The sequence below is a fragment of the Lepisosteus oculatus genome, chromosome 6, assembly GCF_040954835.1.
Source record: "Lepisosteus oculatus isolate fLepOcu1 chromosome 6, fLepOcu1.hap2, whole genome shotgun sequence".
Taxonomy (NCBI): domain Eukaryota; kingdom Metazoa; phylum Chordata; class Actinopteri; order Semionotiformes; family Lepisosteidae; genus Lepisosteus; species Lepisosteus oculatus.
Window position 1 is genome coordinate 30,518,903 of NC_090701.1, and position 18,113 is coordinate 30,537,015.

At 33.8% G+C, this 18,113-nt stretch overlaps 1 protein-coding gene across 2 annotated transcripts; it reads left to right on the plus strand.

The window, feature by feature from the left end:
• Positions 1–776: 776 nt before the first annotated feature.
• On the plus strand, positions 777–18,113 carry cdk5 (cyclin dependent kinase 5). Of its 2 annotated transcripts, none has more exons than XM_006634183.3 (12): positions 777–930; positions 2,543–2,631; positions 2,931–2,998; positions 4,482–4,542; positions 6,278–6,334; positions 7,913–8,008; positions 9,535–9,609; positions 9,872–9,968; positions 10,341–10,410; positions 10,962–11,022; positions 12,563–12,643; positions 13,312–18,113. In XM_006634183.3, exons 1-12 carry the CDS (start codon positions 894–896, stop codon positions 13,396–13,398), a joined length of 879 nt encoding a protein of 292 aa, XP_006634246.1. In that variant the 5' UTR covers positions 777–893; the 3' UTR covers positions 13,399–18,113. The 2 variants fall into 2 exon arrangements, with proteins under 2 accessions (XP_006634246.1, XP_015209684.1); XM_015354198.2 differs by lacking the exon at positions 777–930 and adding an exon at positions 1,031–1,119.

An 18,113-nucleotide genomic window follows, 5' to 3' on the forward strand; every position in this document is an offset into this window, starting at 1 on the left:
AGCTGGTTTTGGAGAACAGTGATCCTGGACAGATCCATCTTTTTTGGGTCCATCTTGTTCATATGGTCTATGAGTGTGTGTCCCTTGGATATTCTGAGTCATGGGCTGTGTGAGATGGATAGCTTGATAGGCTGTAATAAATTGGGATATAATGTAGGATTACTTATGTACACTGGGGTCGATGAACTGGTTCTAGGTTGAAAAAGACAGTGTTGTGGGGGATAAGGGTCTTAGCACCCATAAAACTTGGAGGAGTCACCAACTGTCAGTGTTACTGAAATGTTTCAAATAACACGAGAAACAAAAGAAACACCAATGTTTCTGAAGTACATCAAAGGGGTTTATTTCAGTACCATCAATTAATTTATCAACTTTGTTAATATTGGAAACCTACAAATGTATTCATTTTATTCCAAGAAAGATCTGTTGCATCAGTATCTGAATATTAGACGAGCATTTGTAAAGTGCAGAAACCATGGTATTTGTTTCGGAGTCTGTTGCAAGTAAAAAGGAGTGATCATCACAGTAGCGGATGGGAAATCATTGCTTCGTTGCTTGTAGAGAACCAGGGTTGTACCAACAAGATGCAGTTTTAACTTCCATTAACTGTTCTATGTGACAATGAAATTCCAAAGAATTTAATAAGATTTAGCAAAAAAAAAAATGTATGTACACGGAAAATGTACTGTATGAACAACACCTTTGCCAGTCCGTCACATTCGCTGTCGCTTGTAGTTCAGGGTGGTGACAGATTTTGTAGTCATGCAATTCATTTTTCTGCCAATAGATGTCTCAGTTTGTTGTAGTCTTACATTCAAAATTTATTGCAAAACCTCCCTTGAAATTAATCCTGGGAGAAAACAAAACATACATATATATAATTTGAACAGAAAATGCAGAAATATGAGAAACTTGAGAAGATTGGAGAAGGTAAGAGACAATGCACATTTGTTAGATCAGATATATGTAGTTGTGCGTTTTTATTGTTTTGTGTGCGATGAAACCCTGTTAATTCTTCTTGTAGTCAGTTTATTTAAATCTCCGTACGACTGTGGCCTACGCTGCCATCAGAAGCCCCGGGCCTCGCGTAAAAGCTAATGCGGAGTTTGGGCAAAGCAGGTTGGTTACAGGCAATTCTTTCTGATGGTCATTTTCGTGATTCAAAGGTCGTCGGTTCTTATTTATCGACGGGAATGAATGAAACTATTCTTAGCTTTTTGTTTAAAATTTATAATGACATTTCATCTCACTCTGAATCGGTAAGATAACATTTTTCGTTTGTTTGATCCGCTGTTTTGTGGGCTGTCAATTCAGCTTTAGATTATTTCCATTTAAAATTATCTGTAGAATCTTTTTATATATATAGAAATATAGCTAATCCGCTCCTTTTTAGCATTATATTAATGATTTTTTAAAACCTGTCCTGTGGTAAAAGATGGTAAATTATTAGCGCTTTATTTATTTGTAATTAGCCTGAACCGCATTATAGCAGATGTCTTTATTATCTTAGTTAGTATAAATGTAAAATAATATCCTAGTAGTTCTATTATTTTAAACCTTTTTCCTGAGGCCCAAGCGTAGTTGGACTTAGAGTGTAACTGATGATAACAAAACGCATTTCTAATATAAAAAGATGATTAAATCGGTATAGAAGCAAGCAATGTTGTTTTTCAAACTGTTTTAAATGTTGAGTGCTTTTAATTGCCACTATTTCATCTGCTAAAATCTCGTCTAATGTTTGTTGAACAATATGTATATACTGCATCTATAATCATAATGAATTGTTCTGCTCGTCTAAAGCTATTAAACTAAAAATTCCCACACATGAAATGTTTCCATGGGAACCGATATACTTCGGGATGTGTTAGTAACCTGGGAAAGTTATTGATATAATACTATTAGGGGGGACAGTTATCAAACAAGATATATCTGCTTACTGACTTGTCTCTTCCGAAACAAATAACACTTCAGAATTCGTAGTTTTACTGTAGTTTTGGCATGAAGAAAACCTACAAATGGGCACGGACAGTTATCCTGTACATACAAACGTAAGAAACTGGAAACTTTATCTCGGTCTCTCGGTCGTATATTCTTAAAGGAATACGCGATAAAAGAGAACGCCTGTGTATCCTTTTTAGTGTTCTGCCTCCGATGAAAACAAATCATCATTCTCCATAGCTTCGGGTATTGCAGCTGCCTATTTGTAACAGCAATCTCACGTGGCAATTAAACACAGCTGGTTTCACTGCATGCTTGTTTTATTTTGATCTCCTTCCTTACATGGTAAGGCTACCATCATGTTTTTCATTGCAATAAAAGTTTTCCCGTTATATAAATACTAAATTAACCAGATATTTGTTTTGAAGAAGCAAATACAGTTATGTATTCTGCCTTCAAGATATAATCATTATTAATAAACATAGTTCCCTGTCTCATTTGGAAGTCATTGTAAGATTACTTCCCAATTGATACTTCTACCCTTTGTTTCCAATTTTTCTAAAAGCAACTATTTCTTCTTTGTCTTTTATTTATATTCATACAGGTACATATGGAACAGTCTTTAAAGCCAAAAACAGAGAAACTCATGAGATTGTAGCTCTGAAAAGAGTACGGTTAGACGACGACGATGAGGTATGAACTGGTTATTTTCTTTTCTAGTGCATACCAAGTGAGGTACTGAAAATTATCATGTGTTTTCTCTCTGGTAAATTTCATGATAGATTCACAACAGATTATTTGTTACATTCAGGTGCTATTAAGAGTTTAGACAAAAGCATAAAATTTGCTGTGTGATGCAGTTACAATTAATTTAATAATAGAATTACAAAACTCAGAATGCAGTTTGAAACTTTATCCATAGTGACTTAAATTTACCATGTTTATACATATTATGCCTCTTATGTATTAGTATTATGTCTCTAATTTTTCAGGGTGTTCCAAGTTCAGCATTGCGAGAAATTTGCTTGTTGAAAGAACTAAAACATAAAAATATAGTTAGGTAAGTGGTTTTTGATTTCTTCAGTTATTAACTGGCATGAAACAGACTTGTTTAATGGTGTTGTGTTGAATCATGTTTGTATCTGAAGCTTGATATTGGAATGTAAATTATGTGGTGCTCCTGCAGGTTTGTTTGTTTCTAGGTAACAAGAACTTATCATTTTGTGATTCTTATAACATTTAAATTGTTGTTTGTCTGACATTCAAATTCTGAATGTATAGAAGTTGTAATCATACTGTAACTTAACATGTAGCTCCTCTCAGATTCTGAGGTGAGCAACACTCATTGAACTACAATTAAGAATGCCTTTCTTAATTTAGCAGGCCCAGATTGGCCGATATATATGTTTTTGTGACCCAATGCTTCTGATCTCTAGTTTGAATACCTCTTACAAGTCAGGGGACTAGCTGTGGGACCTGGGTTTGTAATGTAATAGATGTTATAGGGTAACTGCAGTATATTTTTCTATCTAAAGTATATTCACTTGCAATTTAATGATAACACTCTTAGCCTTTCCCTGATTTAAAAACACATATATATACTAAAACACAGTGGCTGTTCAACCGCTCTACCTGCAAAATATGCAAGTACTAAAATTATAGATAGAAACTACAGTTCTTGTAGAACTTCACTAGAAAAATGTTGTTGTTTAAAGGGGAAAGTGAAGTAATTGTAATACTGTATGTGGGATAATATGAAGAATAAACCATTCAAACAATACCACAAACTCTATTTTAAAAGAATTGGGTTTCAATTCAACAACTGCACAAAACATAATGTAAATCAAACTGTCAATCGTAACGTAATAATATCTATATATTAAGTGTCTTTCAAATAGTCCAGGAGAAAGAGCAATAGGCAAGGTGGTTGTAGGGCTGTTGATCCCAAATCAAAAATAGAAAAAATACATTTTAAATTCTGAAAAAATGAAGAATAGGCAAAAGCCTGAATCAAGAATATTTATACTCACTCCCCAATCTGTAGTGCACAATTAACAGAGCGCCAATGATATTAGTGGGTGAGGAATTTAACAGTTCCTGATAACACAGAGACCTCTGCAGCTTCCCAGTTGCTTGCATTGTAGTGCTGTTAGTCAGAGGGCATGCCTCCCATCAAATCAGTTTGGAATGTCCCATACAGGACTATATATTGTAAAATGTATTAAAAAAACGAATGTGATAGAGAGAGGCAAGTCAGAGAAGCCAGCTAAAGTTTCTTATTGTCCCCTGTGTGAGGTTGCAATCCCAAATTGGGCAGGTAAATAGCAAAATAATTGGAGTAATTAAGAGCTGACAGATTTCAATTTAAAAAAAAAGACTGGAATATATTTTCTTATGTGGTCATATATAACTGTTGGTAAGCTGCATATGCTCTCAAGATCACAATTTTACCAGGACATGCCTGCTTTGGTTTAAGTTTAATAGATCAGATGGGAGAAGGAATATAATTCATGTTTTCATGTTTTTCTTTTTCTTCTTTACAGGTTGCATGATGTTCTGCACAGCGATAAGAAGTTAACTTTAGTATTTGAGTACTGTGATCAGGTGAGACTGAGAGCACACACACATGCACCTTACTACTTACATAATTTTCATCACTATTGTGCTAACCATGACTATTTTCACATAATTTCATGAAATGAATTAATGTTTACATTTCATTGCTAGGATTGATTGCTTGCCATGCTGAAGTTATTTACAGTAGGGAATAAAATAATGAAATGTACTCCAAATTAAATAGTGTTCCACGACTAGATTCTGTTTTGAGTGTTGTGGTATGTATTAAGAGCCTGTACTCATTATGAATTATTAGAACAAATATTAATTATTTATTTTTTCTTCATAACTGCGAGGGAGGGAACCATCTAAATAGACTTATAAATTCACTTTTTGCATATATATGCATATATAAATTCAAAGTTAGTAGTCACATGTATCTGCTTGACCATTTCTAGAACTCATCAGTGTGAAATTAATGGACCTCTGAAATGGGCATAAATAATCTTCAAATATGTAAGAATCATATGATCTGTATACACTAAGAGTGCATTAATGCTTTCACTATTAATTATGGTAAGAAATATTGAGGCAATTTACCAGACTTCTAGTTCTCCCTTTGAAATAAACAATTGTGTGCAAAAGTTTAGGCATCCGTGTTTTTGTAACACATCTCCAAGTGAATAGTAGGTGACACAGCCTCTACATGGTGCAAAGTTAAACTCAACCTTTCTGTAAATTATAATGTAAAATTGCTATTTGTTCATTTAACAGAAAAAATAAAAGAAGTGAATGTGGTCTGTGCAAACGTTTAGGCATTTGATTCATTACTACCTTTTTAATTTTCTTTCCAAGTCTAATGTCCAAGTCTTGAAAATAAAGATTATTCACTCTAACAAAGCAAGGGTAGGCTTTAAAAGATCTGTAAACCCTTCCAGCTTTCCACCATTTCAAGTGTCAGGAGCATCATTAAGAAATGGAAGTTAAAGGGTTGACTGTTGAAGTCAAAGCAAGATCTGGATCTGGAAGACCCACAAAAATCTCTGATAGAACTGCTCAGAAAGTAGTCAGACCTACAAAACAATATCCACAGACCATTTCTAAGGACTTGTGGAGATCTTTAGCTGACACTGAAGTAGTTGTCTGTACAGCACTGCTAACACAAAAATGATCTGCATGTGAGAGTTGTCAAAAGGAAACCTTTAGTATGCTTTATAAATAACTATATTAATGTACTGCTTTGTCTGCCCAGTGGAGTCATTGCCTATTATAGATATCTTGTCAATTTTAAAAGGTTTGAAATCAATTATATTGAGAATGACTAATGAATATCCTTTAGGATTAGGCTTGTGGGCTATAAAGAGGCTGTATTAATTATATTTATTGTCACTGACGGTATAAGATTGGGGTCTAACTGAGTCTTATAATTATGAATATTCTGCAGGACTCTAGTCAGCTTTAAAAAGAAAATCTAGTTTAAGAACCAAGTGAAATACCTTAGTATTGAGAAATAATTAAAATATTTTAATATAGCATTTTTAATCAAAATTATAACTTATTAGATCTTAGTTATCATAAAATTCATATATGATTTATTTTGTGTGTTTATATATGTGTGAAGAGCAGACATTTTCAATACATCACCATAGAATGATGATAATCCTAAAGGTATTCTTTCTGTGCCATGACAGTCACTGGGAGAAAATGCCGTTTGAAATTCAATGTGTTCTGTATACCTAAAGGCTGCAGTTCAAAAACATGTAAGATTAATAATCTTTTACAGGATTTGAAGAAATATTTTGACAGCTGTAATGGTGATTTGGATCCTGAGACTGTAAAGGTAAGCACAGTACATACCTACAGAGAATAGGTAAACAGAAAACAGAACTGTTTAACTGTAGCTATCTGAAAAAATATAGTGCTTAAAAAACATGTTTTTTTCCTGTATCCCTAGGTAAAAAAACAAGAAAATGATGCACAAACATTTCCTGGATTTGTCTTTCTGCCATTTTTAAAAACACCCAACTGCATTAATAGCCTTGCTATAGGGTCTGGTATGCTGTAAAGACAGATAATGAAGCTGATAATAATAATTAATTATATATATATACTTCTATAGCACTTTTCTGGACATTCCACTCAAAGCACTTTACAGATAATGGGGACTCCCCTCCACCACCACCAATGTGCAGCCCCTGTCATGTGTGACGGTAGCCATAGGGCACCAGAACGCTCACCACACAGCAGTTATCAGTGGGAAGGAGAACAGAGTGATTAAGCCAATTCATAGTTGGGGATTATTAAGAGGCCATGATTGGTAAAGGCCAATGGGAAATTTGGCAAGGATGCCAGGGTAACACCCCTACTCTTTTCGAGAGATGCCCTGGGATTTTTAATGACCACAGAGAGTCAGGACCTTGGTATTATGTCTCATCTGAAGGACGGTGCCTTTTTTATTGTATTATATATATTGTTCCCATCGCTATACTGGGGCATTAGGACCCACACAGATCTCAGGGTCAGTGCCCCCAACTGGCACCTCTGTTACCTCTTCCAGCAGCACCCTTAGTTTTTCCCGGGTGGTCTCCTATCCAGGTACTGACCAGGCTAACACCTGCTTAGCTTCAGTGGGTTGCCAGTTGTGAGTTGCAGGGTGATATAGCTGCTGGCCATATCACAAATCCACAGTGGTTGATTTGAAACAATGCAATTTATAAATGTAAACCATTATTTGTGCGGGGTATGTTGCAAGTTGCTATTTGGACTTTGGAGTGGAATTTAAAAAATGTTTTAAGAACATTATTAGATTACATAAGATGTAGTCAAATAGTCTGCATACTGACAATTGGGATTAATGTAATAAGAAATTACAGATTGACCAAAAGTATTTTAATTTAGTACCTACAATTCTCCATTTTTAATTACTGTAAGAATTCATTTTGTGCGCTTTTTGGTCTTTATATTATACTGCTCGTGACCAGGTTGTCTAGAATGTGCCTGAGATACAGGACATCTGTTGTTTGCTTTCGTTGATGTCTCTTGTAATAACCTGAAGACGTTACGCCCAGTAACCCAGTAATAGTGTGATCACATGGTTTCATTATTTTGAATATATAAAAAACTGTAAACTGAGGTTGTGTCAACTTCTTTTCCAGCCCTCGAGGGCCCATTTTTAATCTAAATCCTGCACATTACCCTTTGTCACTTGTACGTCTGGGTTATATTTAAGAAGCAATATCTCAGGTTCAGTCAGATTCAGTGAGTTGCTGGATTTATAGGATCTACGGTACGAGAGCCTGTAATAGCAAAATGACTTGTTTTCATTCCATATTGTTCTAATAAATTCCGTCATAAGTAAACAGTATTGATGGACTACTGCATATAATACTTGAAGTTCTGTTTGTCTAATTCCTTTTAGTCCTTCATGTACCAGCTGCTGAAAGGGCTGGCTTTTTGTCACAGCCGAAATGTACTACACCGAGACCTCAAACCTCAGAACCTTCTTATTAATAGGGTGAGTAGATCATGTAAGTAGAAATGTATATAGAAAGTGATAGATAGAAGGCTGATTGACCCATTCCTGGGTCAAATCTTGTTCTTTTGTATGGGGCACGTCTTCCACACTAATGAGTTGAACTAAAGAATAGAATTGAACTAAAACTAGTTCTAACAATCAACACTGCAGTGCGCCGTTACATCTAATGCATATTATTTTAACATTACCCATCCCGTCAGTTTGTATTTCCAACCACCTTTCAATTATTGAAAAAGTGTAATGTCTTCAAAATTAATTTTAAAATAGTTATATAAATGTTTTTTTTTTCAAAAAAACATAGAATCAATCTTAATGTTAGTTGTGTAAATTATGTTAATTATTTTTTCTAGCAATTGCACTTTTTTTCTAGGATCCCTTTTCTTCAGGTTTTTGTAAACATTTGTTCATCTTTTACTTTAAACCTAGGGCTTTTTATTTACTTCTAATTACAGTTTGTTCTGTCATTCTACTAAACACAAAGACTAGGAGTTAAAAAGGGAAATATACAATAGAAATAAATATGCTTTTTTCATTATTGTCTCTTTGAGACACGAGAGAAGACGTTTTCTAACGACTTAATCCAATTCAGGATTGTGAGGAAGCTGGAGCCTATCCTGGGAAGCAATGGGCTCAATGCAGGGTCTTGTTCAATAATCTGTTATGTATTTTTGATGAGTTCACTGTAGGTTATCTAAGTAATATAGTTATGCCAGATACTGTAATTGCATTTAACATTAGATTTTATTTTTAAAAAGTTATTACTTTTTACTTTATTACTTTTGTATGGACTGTCATATTCTTTATTGGAAAATCTTTATTTAATTTCTTGCATCTCTTTTTCATGTTTCTTTCATCTCATAATTTTCTTGATTACCTAGTCATTTACCCAACATGCGTGCAAGCATGTCCTTAATAGTCCACTATCCCTCTAATCTATATGAAGTATTAAGCAGCTCAGCTCTCATTTCACAAACATCCCATTGAGGTCAACATGCAAAGTAGTTGTTGTTACTACTGCAACTATGATGACAACAAAAGGGGGAATGCAGTTACCCCAGAAAGATAGTTTGCCAGTGTGGGTAGTAATTAGAAATCAGAGTGTGCTGCGTTGTCTCTGGGAACATCCAGAGCTCTACGTTCTCCTTTTTTTTTCTAGGTGAGGAACATCATTGTGGCAATCAATCATTTATCAATAGAGATCGATGACAGCAACATAATTTTGGACAGTACAAACATAAGGAACAAAACTTGTAGTAGTGAAGAATAAAACATTGGCATTTTACATTTCTGAATGAAAATGTGGAATATTACACAATTTAAGAGTCTAAAATCACAAGAACTAATGGTTTATGTAACAAAGTCAGTGAAGATGTTTAAAGTTCCAGAGTGGAGTAACTGCAAAAGGACTAAAAGGGTAGTTTTCTTTTATACAAAGAGGCTTCTAATTTTTGTAGTGACATTTATTTTAACCTTCTACAAACCGTGCTCTGTGTATTTTCTTTCAGAATGGAGAGCTGAAACTAGCCGATTTTGGATTAGCGAGAGCATTTGGGATTCCAGTCAGATGTTACTCAGCTGAGGTAAATAATATGATGCCTTACAATTATTATTGTGTACTAATAATTAGATAATGTTTTATTAAACTCTTAGATTTTTTTTCTGTTTGCTAGATTGAAAAGTGCTTAATAAAGGTAAAATAATAAAGTATATGAATTATTTTTTTAAATGAATACTATATTTTTTATTCTGTATGTGGAAAAGTTTTTTTTTTTATAAATGAAATATCACAGTATAAGTATCTTTTGATTTTTATTTTCTGAGAGAGGTTTTAATTTCTTATAGGTGGTGACATTGTGGTACAGGCCTCCAGATGTGCTGTTTGGTGCCAAGTTGTATTCTACCTCCATTGACATGTGGTCAGCAGGCTGTATATTTGCAGGTATTGAAAGATTTGCAGGTATTTAGTTCAACAGCTGAGCAGAAAAAAAAATCACCAACATTTCTGTTCTCTAACCCTGCTCTCATTTCTCAGAGGCTTTGGATAATTATCAATATCTATGAGCTAGAATTGGATAATAGAACACATCTATTCCATTTAAATTTTAATCTATTTATGGATTAATTAATTCTGCATTGTGCAGTAGAGTGTTTAATATCTGTACAGTGAATGACACTACTATAGCGTTTATAACATTAATGTAATTTTTGACATGGTACATCTCAATTTCAGTAAATTAATGCTTTCAAGAATGCAAATTAGTGACTAATAGGTCCTCTAAAAAATATTTTTATATATATTTCTGTTTCTCAGAGTTGGCAAATGCTGGAAGGCCACTTTTCCCAGGAAATGATGTCGATGATCAGCTGAAGAGGATTTTCAGATATCCTTTTAAACTTTTGAATTCAATTTCATTGAATAAAATCAATGCAAAATATTTCTGAAGCATTTGCTTTTTTGTATTTTTTTTCTAAGACACTTGAGTGTGAGTGGGAAATGCAATTAGACTGTAATGATTTAAGAGTAAGAGCAGTTTGTGGACAAAGTAACTCATGCATCATTTGAATGTCATGCCTGTGGGTGTTTACTGTAGTGACGTTAATGGCAAGTTTAGGTCTTTAGAGAGGCGAGATAGAGTTTAGTAAGAGAAATGTTTTATCTCTTTGTGGACTGTGTGACACTATTTTATACAAACTGTTCATTTGTATTTTTATCAAATTCAATATTAGTATTTTCTACAATATGGTACATAAAGCAATTTATAATATCCTATGTCTTTAAGCTATGGAAGACTCCGTGTCAGAGTGTAGCATAATACAGCATGTGAAATGCTAGGCTGTCATACGTTATGAATTTATTAGGAAGATGAACTCAGCTAATTAGATGAGGATTCAACCCGAAATTTGAACTTAAAGTTTTCTTTAATATGGTTACATTGTTAGGGACACCAACAGAAGAGCAGTGGCCCACTATGACCAAGCTTCCAGATTACAAGGTAAGCTACTTCCCCTGTATCATTGAACGAAAATAACGTTTTCATTTTCAATAAAGAACATAAAAAACAAATTAACCTCATATAGGAAACCCTATATAAAAATGAGAGCCCTCTTTCCCCCTTTTCTTTGCTTAGTCTGTGAGCTAATTATTCAGGTTTTCAAGATAAGAGAAAGCTTCTGACCACACAGGCATAATACAAACTTGAGAGATGTAACAGTGTCTGGTAAACAAAGTCCACATTAAAAAGTAGCAGTATTAATAATGAGTTTGGAATGTTGTTTTGTAAGAAGAGCCACAGTAATTGAGGCTTTTTAAATACAATGTGAGAATACTATAGCTGAGTGCAAGCCATGCAGCCTATCACAACAGTGTAACATTTAGATCTAAGAGTTCCATTTCCAAGTATTAGTATGAATTTGTAGCCACATCATGAGGTTATGTTCAATCTGTGTTTACAATATTGCTTGCAAATCAGACCTTCCATGAATTTGTTGGAAAAAAAAGATGACTTTGTGAGGCGATTGTAAAACATTTCATGAAAAAAATGCCAATAGTAAATTCTCTCAGTAAATTTGTAAATTTCTTCTTTTGTACAAATGTTTTACAATGTCACTAGAATTGTTTACTGTCATCTAATCCATAAATAATGATCAGAGTAAATAAAAAATAATGTTATGTCCAATATTTCTTCTTAATATGTCTGGGGAAAGAAACATTTGCATAAAGAAGTGTTTCTAGTCTTTGAAAACATGAAAACCACTGACCTATATGAGGTGCTGGACTGGGACTAGGGTTGGAGGCTGGAACCTCCATAGTATGTGCAAAATGTGATTTTCTGTTGACCAGTTTTCTGTTGACACAGTCTTACCCTGATGACTTTAAAGATCTCCTTTGGTTTGTAGAATTAAATCATTGTAATCCATTCATTGGTTTGTCAGTAATACTTTGCAATATGCTTGTTCAACACTAATTTAAAAGCATTAGTATTTACCTGTCGCATACTAGAGGACGGTGTGGCCACACTGAACTGTAAACTACTTTTGTAGATCACAGACTGAGGTACATTTATGCCCCAGTGGAAACATATTAAATGACATCACAATGAAAGTCTTAAAATGCACTTAAGCAAAGAAATCATTAATACTAAACATTTTATAGTTAATACCTTTATGGATTTTTTGTGCTTGAATGATAAATATAAGGTATTCTAATTAGTTTTCTCTTATTATTAAAAAAATATTGTTAGTGATTAAAGGCATTGAGCTAATGTGACAGACAAAATGAGCAGGTTAATCATTTGACTAATCACATAAAGACCATCATTTGAGTAGATCATAATGATTTATAATTTGTGTAAATTACACTATGGCATTAGTTTGAGGATACACAGGCCTTTGTTCTTGGTGACTGACTCCTGTTTATAGTCTTGTCTAGAATCATGTACAATAGTTTACTTTATTAGGTACTAAGCTTTGGTTTAGCTAAAATAGTTAATAGATTATTAACTATTTTAAGTTTCCCCATGTTTTTTTTTCCAGCCCTACCCCATGTATCCAGCTACAACATCATTGGTGAATGTTGTTCCAAAGTTAAGTCCCACAGGACGAGACCTGTTACAGGTTAGTATAATCAAAATCAAAGCAAAGAGAGTAAGTGGTATCTAGAACTGATAGGTGTGAAGCGTCTTTGACTTTCATTATTTAATGTCTCTTAAAATGTAAGTACTTGTTTGCCAGACGAAATTCAACATTGCTCCCAATTACTGTAGTTTTATCAAGCAAAAAGTAAGTGGTGCCCTTTAGAAACTCATTCCTGCTTCTGCATTATAAAATTCTGCTCCGTTGAACTGACCAGTTCAGGTACAAAAAAAAATATTTTCACATTGCTTGGACACTGTATACAGATATATTTGTACTATAAAGAAGTATTTTTGTAGCACAAATATTACTTTCGCTACAGATATTGTAGCACAAGCTACATACTTAGCTTGATGTGCATATTTGTGAGGGTTTCATTTTATTTTATGTGGCTGTGGTCTTATAAAATTGAATATTCCTATGAAAGGATTAGACAGGACTTCAATAAGCCATCTTATATAAAGGCAGAAGGGAGAAAATAATTATTATTGAATTATCAAAACTCATTATTCTCCTTTTCCATCTCAAATTTCCTAAAGACACGTCCTTATTGTAAGCAAATATAATGCAGGTGCTTATTGAGAACTTTGTTATTGTCGAGTTTCATTTTCCCAGTGTCTTCAACTCCTTGCTGGCTGTGCGTTTTACAGAACCTGTTAAAGTGCAATCCCGTGCAGCGGATCTCTGCAGAGGAAGCCTTGCAGCACCCATACTTCGCTGACTTCTGTCCTCCTTAAACATTTGCCAAATCTTACTATTGCACTTCGGCTATCATCCTGCGTCAAAGGTTTCACTCAAGAGCTCAACGAAGGACACGTCAAATGACTGGAGAACCCACACTGAACCTGGAACTGCTTGTAAATTTACTGTTTCTTTTCTCTAATTTCTTTCTTTTATTCTGGCCTCATCCAGAACTTTGATGGATAGCATATCAACGCTTTATCTGTTTAGATGCATGCTCACCTAAACTGCCTTGTTGAAAAATAAGAGCATGAAACGGACTCAACCCAGACTGTATACAGTAGGATACTCTAATGTAAGTGTCCATGCTTCTCTTTACACACTGGATTTTTAATTTTTCACAGTATAGTTCGATCCTGTCTAGGCTGTATTTGAGAAGAATGATGTGTAAAAAGTAATAAAGCAGTTAATCACAATGTAAAGGTAGGTCATTATATCGGAACCACCTCTAATCCAGTATTCTTGTGCTTAAAGTAAACAGTTCATATAAAGCCCAAATTTGACAATTCCATTGTACGCATCGTAACATTCTCTTCTTTTTCACTGCAATGTAACATTCTTTTCTTTTTCACTGGATATAATCAAAGCTTTCATGGATGCAGTGTTGGATAAGAGAAGCAACTTTATTTGTTTATTGGCAGATGGACAGAATGTAGCAGTTTGGTGGCAGCTATACATTTTACAAAAAGCTTTCCAATTCAAAATTGTATATAATTCTTTACAGGAACATGTAGCCTACATATGTTGTCAAGGTGATATTTTCATTCCATAGGGGGAAGTCTCCAAATTGACTATTATTCTGTTATTGCAGCATTACTACTCCTAAAAAGTATGTGCTGCGGCAATTAGAAATGCCATGCTCATCATACATAAAATAAAAAAGATAAGGTTTCTACTGCAGCAATCAAACAGCGTGGCAGGACAGTGAACAATTGTATGGCATAGTTGTGGTGTTAATGTAATTTCCTTAACTAACTTTGTAGCAGTAATATTCTCTTCAAACCAAAACATAAAAGAATATACAAGACATTACATTTATGACATAACCATAAGATTGACTTTGATACAAACATGTATGAGATGGCCATGTGATGAAAAGTGAGCTTTGACATAAAATTAATCTTCTGATGTGTCGGAATTGAATCTTAAGATATATTTATAAGTAATCAAACCTTAAATTGCTACTGGTGCTTTTGCACCACAGGCTGTAGCATCACAAAACAGAGTAAGTGTAGTTATGTCGAATTCTAAGTAAGCAAAATGCTTGAATTTTTTTGAATGATTGCTTTGTGTCTAATGTACAAGAAACGCATCTCCTGCAGTTTAGGTCCTAGGTTGTTGTTATTGTAGGCATAAAATCCTTAATGTATATTTTTTTTATAAAATAATAAAATGTCTTTTTAAAGAAGCACACAATTGTTTCACTACAATATTCAAGTCAGTCCAGAAAATAGAAGTAATAGTTTTGCAATAAGAATACATGTACTGTATGTACAGTGCCCTCCAAAAGTAAAGTGATAACCATCATTTTTACTTTCGAGCACAGCACTTTGTATTTGTCATCATGAGATGAATATGATTGGCAACATAATATTCCATTTTATTTTTGGTCCATTCTGTTTATACATTTGATCATACAGTATATCCATACATACCGTACATACCATTGCTTGGCCGCTTCAGGAACTGACCATGAGAATGCATAGAAAATGCACATTGCAGCACACAGTAATACAAATAGCATAAATACATGTGTCCATGCTTATTCTGTTGTTGTCATACTATTCTAAACATTTGATCTGGCAGTGATGCAATTTGCAGGTCTCCAATGTCGGTCTGGAAGGGTACTGTATCTAATAGAGACAAAATAGAAGATTTGCAACAATACTGACATTGTCTACCAATGACAATACCATGTGATCTTGTCTGAAGGGACAATTACAGTGGATATTCTTCTGAGCTGGTAGTTGTGTAAAGTATTTTGGTTAGTAATCTAGTATTTGTAAGGCTTCAAATGGTAATGGGTGACATTTTGAAGTACTGACTCACAGCCCAACTATCTTGGGTGTCTGTCTAGGTAGAACTTGCATGTTTTTCCCATAATCAGTTTCCTCCCACCTCTCCTCCTAAAGGCATACTGGCTAGGTTTGATTGCCTATTCTAAGTTGTCCCTTTATTCATTACCCTTAACCCCAGGGGTTAGAGCAGTTGTATGCTCTCATTCCACTTTGGTTTTCATGACCCTGAACAGAAATAGCCTTTGCATTTTCCCATCCATTCTGTGCTTTACCCCAAGAATAAGAATAGTATTTGGCAGTACAACTATACTTTGAATTATAGTTTCATGACTGTAACGTTCTTTAGTTGTTCGTCTTTTCTGCCATAGAGATTAGTGACCACATGACATGACGTGTTCTAAGTGTGCCACGTCAGTTTCCAATAACCCGTTTTATTTAATGGGGTCCATCTTAATTCATAGGAGTGAATATTTGAGGTAGGATGGACTCTCCATCGGGACCAATTTGATATTGTAAATGACAGAACGGATTATAACAGTCACTGGTATATTTTACATGATTTTTTTTTGTTTTATTTGTTTGTCTTCAAGGCAGGTTTATATATTTTCATTAAAATGTGAAATATACTGCAAATAATTGGGTTATTTGGTGGTAGGGTTTATACATTTTTGGAAGATTTGACTGTGATTTTGCAGTACCTTTAGAATTAAATGATTTCCATTTGAAATCACGTTATACTACTTCATAGTTGAATATAGACATTAAGCATTTGCTAGATGTTACTTAAAATGGTGATGACTAGACAAAGGTATTTTAATATTTGATTCCAGTGTTTCAAAGTCCATTTGTAAAATGTATACAGTTGTTTTTCAAATATCTTGAATTTTTCAAAAATATTCTCATTCTAATTCACTGAGGTTTTAGCTGGTAACTAATTACTCGACTCCATCTGTCCTGGCAAACTGCAATTGAAAATATTGAATTTTCTTTACTGTTTTGGTATTAAGTGGTATTACTGCAAAGATGAAAATTATGTTATTTCGTTGCGGCATTTATTTTGATTTAGCTTTTTTAAGAAAATTGAAATCATTTTCCTTTGTTGTTAATATTGATAATTAGAATGTTGTGCAAATATGGTTATCACTGCTTTAGGAAGATCCAGTAAATAACCATTCCACTGTGTTGTACAGTACAGTATGTGCATTTCATCATTGTTCAAATAGGTCATTGCACTCTTGATCAGAAGTGAATCACAATTAGGATTGTTGTCAGGTATTTATATTTATATTTTGTGACTGGAGAGGAGAAATGTGAAGTATATTTGAGAAGTGCTAATTTAAGTTAAGAATAACCCATGGTAGCATTAACTGATGTACAGAATAATGCATAAATCTCAAGAATCTTAAATTACAACCTATTGGATACTAAACAAGTCTATTTGACGTTTTTTTTTCCAATTAGTAATTGCCAATGGACTAAGTTTGAATTTGTAAAATAAAAAAAGTGTTCATCTTAAATCTTCTAGAATGCACCTTGAGCGAAATTTTAATCAAGTAGTCCTACATTCATATAGTTTTCTTTTGGTAACAGTTTGCAGCCTGTTTCCAATTTGACTTGAAACAAATGAAAAACAGATCTAACAAGTATCATTAAAAATTGTAAAGGAGGTTGCTTTTTTCCTTGCACTTCATTATTTTGAAGTTTATGGTTGGATAACCAGTGGAAGAATGTGTCTAATTTGCTTTTCTGAAATTACTCAGTGCTGTATTGTCAGTTTAAGGTAATATTTCTTCAGAGTGCACTTAAAAAAAATAAAAGAACATTATTTAAACAACTTCTTGATTACCTCAGTATACCTGTAACTATGATTTGGAAATGTTTTATATTGTTTCATCAAATGTAATGGTACTTTAGTTGTCATTTGATTTATTACCAAAATCTTTCTATCTTAAAAGCCTAAAGGAGAAATGATCAGGTAGAACATGGTTGGCAAACAATAAACAATTCACATCTAAAAGGATTCAAAGATTAATTGGGTCACATATGACCACTGGAAGAACAGAACTCTGCAGTGAGATCACCTTCATTACCCAAAGGCAATTTACAATAGCTGGCTTTTCTGAGTACATTAGTTATTTTTATGTTGTACACACACATACTGTACATTTTAATTTGTATGATTGGTAAATATTTAATTAAGTTGATTCAAAGTTTCATGTACCATATGTTTTAAGTTCTAGTTATTCTTATTTTTATTGTAAAGTTTTTTTTTTAATTCCCAGATGCTTTCAACATTGCCAGACTTATTAAGGTAGTAGTAGATGCAAAGATAGCAACATTAATTTCTCCTTAATGTTTGGCCTTTATGCAAGTTTCAGCTAATTAACATTATGTGTGAGCAGACAGATTCATACTGGTATTATCCTTACTTCAGTATCTCTGTTATGAAGAGAACACGGTGGGCTCCTAACAGTACATTTATGGTGTATATTCTGCCTGTGTAACTTTTCTCTGTATCGCATCCCTCACATTTTGTGAATAAAGTCTACATAAAAAATAATGACTGGTATGTGATGAGATTTTAATCCATGTTCTCCTCTCCATCTTTGAAATGGTCTCCACATTTAAAATCCTCTATTGATTCTTTGGACGTGTACTACAAGTCACAATAAAGACTCAAAAGTTTGACTCCA

Bases quoted from the DNA above. Each gene is read 5' to 3' on its own strand.
- cdk5 (XM_006634183.3), top strand. From the start codon at position 894: ATGCAGAAATATGAGAAACTTGAGAAGATTGGAGAAG. The intron at 2,632-2,930 runs GTATGAACTGGT...CTAATTTTTCAG, and splicing joins GGTTAGACGACGACGATGAG to GGTGTTCCAAGTTCAGCATT. The intron at 2,999-4,481 runs GTAAGTGGTTTT...TCTTCTTTACAG, and splicing joins AAACATAAAAATATAGTTAG to GTTGCATGATGTTCTGCACA.